This window comes from Mya arenaria, chromosome 9 (assembly GCF_026914265.1).
Source record: "Mya arenaria isolate MELC-2E11 chromosome 9, ASM2691426v1".
Lineage (NCBI taxonomy): Eukaryota > Metazoa > Mollusca > Bivalvia > Myida > Myidae > Mya > Mya arenaria.
In genome coordinates, this window is record NC_069130.1 from 63931733 (window position 1) to 63937181 (window position 5449).

General features: G+C 37.8%; 1 protein-coding gene across 1 annotated transcript; it reads left to right on the forward strand.

Annotated features, from left to right (window-relative positions):
- Positions 1 to 349: 349 nt before the first annotated feature.
- LOC128246266 (uncharacterized) lies at positions 350 to 3797 on the forward strand. Its single transcript, XM_052964457.1, has 4 exons — positions 350 to 850; positions 1550 to 2327; positions 2532 to 2688; positions 3581 to 3797. Exons 1-4 carry the CDS (start codon positions 350 to 352, stop codon positions 3795 to 3797), a joined length of 1653 nt encoding a protein of 550 aa, XP_052820417.1.
- Positions 3798 to 5449: the final 1652 nt, after the last annotated feature.

The following is a 5449-nucleotide window of genomic DNA, read 5'->3' on the forward strand; positions in this document are numbered from 1 at the left end:
CTTGTGTAACTTTGTTTTGAGTATATTTACGGCGTCTTGTAATTCGGTCATTTTTTCGCTTCGTATGTTTCAGGGTGTATTTATTTCAAAATGTTATTATCAGTCAGGATAAATGACATGAACATTTGTCAGTTACAAAGGGCATTCATAATTTGTGCTAATTTTTAACACCACGATAACGATACCATACATAAATGCACCGAAACTGTAATTTGAGCGCTCAGTCGTTATATAATTGTGGTTTTACTTGAAATTATTCGGCTTAACATTTTTTTCGGGATAGTATCTGTAAATATCATAAGAACTCGTAAGTAGCAAATACCAATACCTCGGGTTACTGGCGTCTAAAATGTGGAAATTTAAATACACCAAAACTTTGGCTTTACTGCTTCTGTTCGCAGTAGTAACACATGCTGCAAGTTCCGGTCAGTGCCACACAAATGTACAAGACAACTTCTGCTGGCCAGGCCAAATATGCATGCCTACACACCAAGAAGGACGGGAGTTTGCCGCTTCTCTTGACGGAAACATTATCACACCCATGGACGAAAAATACCCGAACGTCACAATTATGATAAACGCGCGCGTAACGATGTTTCCTTACGTCGTCATTATGGCAGAAAGCGTTGATGACATCATAAGAACGGTAAAGTTTGCGAACAAATTCAATGTCAGGCTTACGATACGTTCCTCTGGGCACGACTACATCGGACGGTCCACGGGTGATGGCACTTTGCAGTTAAACCTCGAGAAAATGAAGGGTTTGGAAGTCAAACTAAACTCGACAAGAAACGCCGACGGGGAGTTGAAGGCTCAAAGCGGAAACTCGTGGATCCGCGTCTACACTGAGGTAAGTTCGTGTCCGATCAACTACAACTACTTGAGTATCAGCAATTTTATATTTCCAAGTTTGTTTTGTGTATGTATTACAATTTTTTTTAACGTCAGAATGATAAAACCATGCCCGCGTCATTTTTTACGAAATCCTGTCTCATCCATCGCTATTTACAATTGAAAAATAACAAATTACTTGAGATTACCCAATAGGACTTGATATTTCTCTGTTAGAATTTCGCATCCTTCGCTTGTTCAATCATCAAAATAGATAAAACAAAGACGCGACAAAGTGTTAAAGAAGTTGGTGACCACAATCAAACTCACATGCGCAAAAGCCGCCAATCGAACTCTGGTTGCCTAGGTGAGAAATGAGTACAGTTACCACAGTGCTCACAGGACAACCGATCCCGGTGAAACACCATTGTTTTTGCCAAATCGTTGAAAACTCCGTCGGTTTCCTTTGATGTTTGATATCGATCGACATGCAATATAGTTGAACTTGATTTAAATTCACTCGATGGATTGGGGCGAAAAAACGTAAAACCATGATCATTCAATGCATTTCAAACTGTTCATAACAATAATGTCAACCGCAATATTGTTGGTAACATCTTTTCGTTTTGTAATCGTATGATTGACGGTTCATGTTTTCCCCTTAGTTAACCGTACAGTGGATTGAAATTGATTTAACGATTTTACACTTTGTTGACAGCTAAACAAGGTCAATAGAACGATCATTGGCGGCTCCGCACACACCGTATCAATGGGTGGCTACACGCTGGGTGGTGGACATTCCCCAATCGGTCGAACGTTTGGTCTCGCTATCGACAATCTCCTTGAGGTAGAGATGGTTACGGCAAACGGGTCCCTCGTGTACGCTACAGAAACAGAAACCGTGTACGTCGACCACGATACCGGAGCACGCACCGTCACTCAAGATGCCGATTTATTCTGGGCGCTCAGGGGCGGCGGAGGCGCAACGTTTGGGATTGTGACGGCGTTCACATACAAAATTCATAAGGATTCAAGTATGGTAAAACTTGAATGCATTTCTGCCATCAAAGACGGAAATGGCAACGACGTGGGTAGGGCTTTCTTAAAGTCCTTTAACGACCTTCTCTCTACGACATTAGCTCCAGAATGGGGAGGATATCAATTGTTAACATCAGAAGGAAGTCCTGTTTACCACACTAAGGGAGGTGTTATTCTGTATCTGAATCACTTTGGCGAATGGGGATCACCTTCGTTTCACACGATTGATCCTTTCTTAAACAAATATCGCGCGCAATGTCAGCTCACTAATATGACGGACTTTTTGGACTACGAAAAAGACTCCAAAGACCCTCTTTACACGAACAACTACATCTTTAACACATTGATGCAACCTGGGGGATTCACTGACACTTATTATGATTTCATTTACGATATGTTGCTAGGCAACCATTCTGGACTTCCCGTCGATATGGGATGTACCGGAACACTGATAGGAGGTAAGATAATCTTCTTCATTTTAATAAGGCTTGCTTCATTAGTAGTGGTCGAAGGAAGTTCAATGGTACAAAGTTTGTCTGGTAAAAGCTTTTTTAAACATGTCCCTGCATCTCAAAGTGTACCTAGCTTAACATTGCGCAGGCTGCATAAGGTATCGAGAATCAAAACAAAACCTGAATCCATGTATATTATAAAATTCACAGGCCACATGAACAACGTACAACCGGATGCGACCGCCATGAACCCAGGCATGCGCACAGGAGTCATGAGCTTGACCTGTGGAGGAAGTTGGTATCCGGGCAAGGCAGGGCTCCAACCTGAAGAGGATTATATTGCTAAATGGGCAGACCGCCTATTGACGTAAGTTATTAAATGTAACCTGTTTTAAAAGGATAAGTTATTAAATGCAACATGTTTGAAAAGAATAATCTATGGACTGCGACATGTTTTTATTTGTCAAGTTTTAAAATGTAACATGTTTGAATAGGGAAGCAAAGCGGATATTTATTTAAAAAATGAAATGCGGGGTTGATGTCATTATCGGGGTATGAACGCAATTTGGCTGGTCAAAGAGTGTAGAGTCCATCAACACCGCAATTCATTCCATTTATTTACACCAATAGGTCCTTATTTAATTCAAGAATATACTTTATTTCATTTAAGAAAACCATTCATTAATCCTTTCTTACCCATTCTGTAAATAGAACGACCCGACTGTAACCGGAAACATTTTTCAAATGACGTCACAATAACGCGGGAAAAGATTTACCACTTGAAATCACTTTTAAACGTAAACTTTAAACACTTTTGGCAACAATACATTTAAAATACAATAAACTAGCACTTTCTAAAATGTTGATTTATATTTTATTGCGACCCGAACATATCTGTTTGATGAACGCAATTGCCGAAAAGCAGTTCATTTACGGAATGGATGTTAATGTGTAAATATAATGACTTATCATTAAAAATGATGGGATTCTCTGTTAAATACAAACATACGATGATACCGTTTATGATTTGTGACATTATAATATGTTCTTATGTCTGTGGTGTGTCTTCACGGGTCTGCGAATGGAGCTACGTTTACTAGAAATAAGCTCCCCTGTGTGTGGTCAGTGCTAGAACTTCATTCACCATAACTCGTAGGTCAGTGTCGGGTTACAATCCAACCACCGTTATATATCGTTATTCCGTAACTAGCGACGTTCTCCGAGTAACTTGTATACATGAACTTTGATTTGTTTATAAGGTACGGACAGGGGACCTACTTTAACGAACCGTCGGAGCACCTCCCGAACTGGAAGACGGAATACTGGGGTGGACACTACGACCGGCTTCTGTCTATCAAGCGTCAGTGGGACCCGGACCATGTTTTCACATGTTTGCACTGTGTTGGCTCCGACATGAGTCGCCCGTTTCCACAGACGAATCAACAGTCACCAATTATGGGCCCTATCGTGGGATAATGATGCTGAGATTTGTAGTATTAATTGTTCATAATTTGAATAAATGCTGCAACTTTGTCAGCTCAACAATTTCCGTACAGGGTCCCGTTTCAAAAAATATTTCAAAACAAATTGAAATTTTCTTGGTCGTCATATGTTCGTCGTTTTGTTAATTATATATATAAAGATGATAAGATGATTGAAGATTCCAACGAAGATCCCTTATTGAAACGGTCCATTTGAGTTCCGTAAAAGTTGAAATTTAAAATAATGAACCGTGTGTGTAAATTCTTATCATTGAAATTGTAGAACAATATACTTGAATGTGAACTTCTTACTTTCTAAATAGTTCAAAGTTTCTGATGAACATATTGTGTAATAGTCCTTTTCCATATCAATAATACAATGAAAACTATCGGGTCAATCACCGTAGTCAAACATTCAAATATAAACCATGTTCAAAACTTGTTTTGCGACTTATGAAAAACGTGGTTGAATATATGAAATCAAATTCCGTAACATATTAAAATAGTGAAGTACTGAAACACCTAATTTATAGCTGGCTAGCAATGATATAAAGAGAAAAAAATAATCTGACCTCAAATTTCAACATTGTCAATAACAAGAAAACTAGCCAATAATGTGAACTGTGATAATCACTATTCAAATGTTTACTATTCCTACTGCGGTAGTTGATTCTTTAGTGCCATAACTAAAAATGTAACTTTTTGGTGTCGTCAAACCTGGATTTAAGCGGAACCAAAATATCTGGAACTACGTATATGAAGCTGAATGTACCCTTTTATAGTAAACTTATCAATCTCTTAGTTTAAGCTTAAAGAAATGCAAAGCAATTGCCGTGAAGTTTCCAAAATTGCAACGAAGATGTAGAAATCCCCTGTACGGCCAAAAGAATGTCATCGTTTGTGGGAAATGCATCATTAAAACATCAAATCAGGTAATAAAATGTCCAAGGACACATTGATTTTAATATACATTTGAATATATAATATATTTTAAACAGAACTTTAAGTTTTAAGTAGCATTTTGTTCCTGGGAATAAGAGCATGGTTTTGTAATGAGTTGGTAAAGAAAATTGTGTTTTTACTATAACTTCAGTTCAGAATAATATTCCTAACAGGAGGATCTTAATCTGTCATGTAAGTCAAAGGTCTACATGTCTACAGACTTTTAAATGACCAACAACAAAAGAGAAGGACTTAGAGTAGGAGGATTGTTTTGAAAAATTAGGGATATTAAAACCATAAAGAAGGGCTCTTTACTTACTTTATTGCATGCACATAAATGACTTTTAAACCTATTCATCAATTGTGATGTACATGTAGTTATCTTTGCTAAGAAACCAGTGCTTAAAGAGGGATTCGGACACAGGATGAGCATATGAAACTAAAATGGGTGTCTGTCTTGTTAACATGCACCCATGCACTCATTCTCATCCTAGAACCCCTCTTTCAGCACTGGAGTCCTACTGCATTTAACTTATCCTACGAAATGAATAGAAAGGGGTTCTTCTTAAAATCAATATTTTAATTATTCCAATCAATGCACTTAGTTAAAACTTTTCTAATATTTCTCAAAATATTTTTACAAAAAATAAAGGATAGTAGAGTTGTTTGAAGAAAAAGTGGGGAAAAGTATAGCTTAACAAGAGT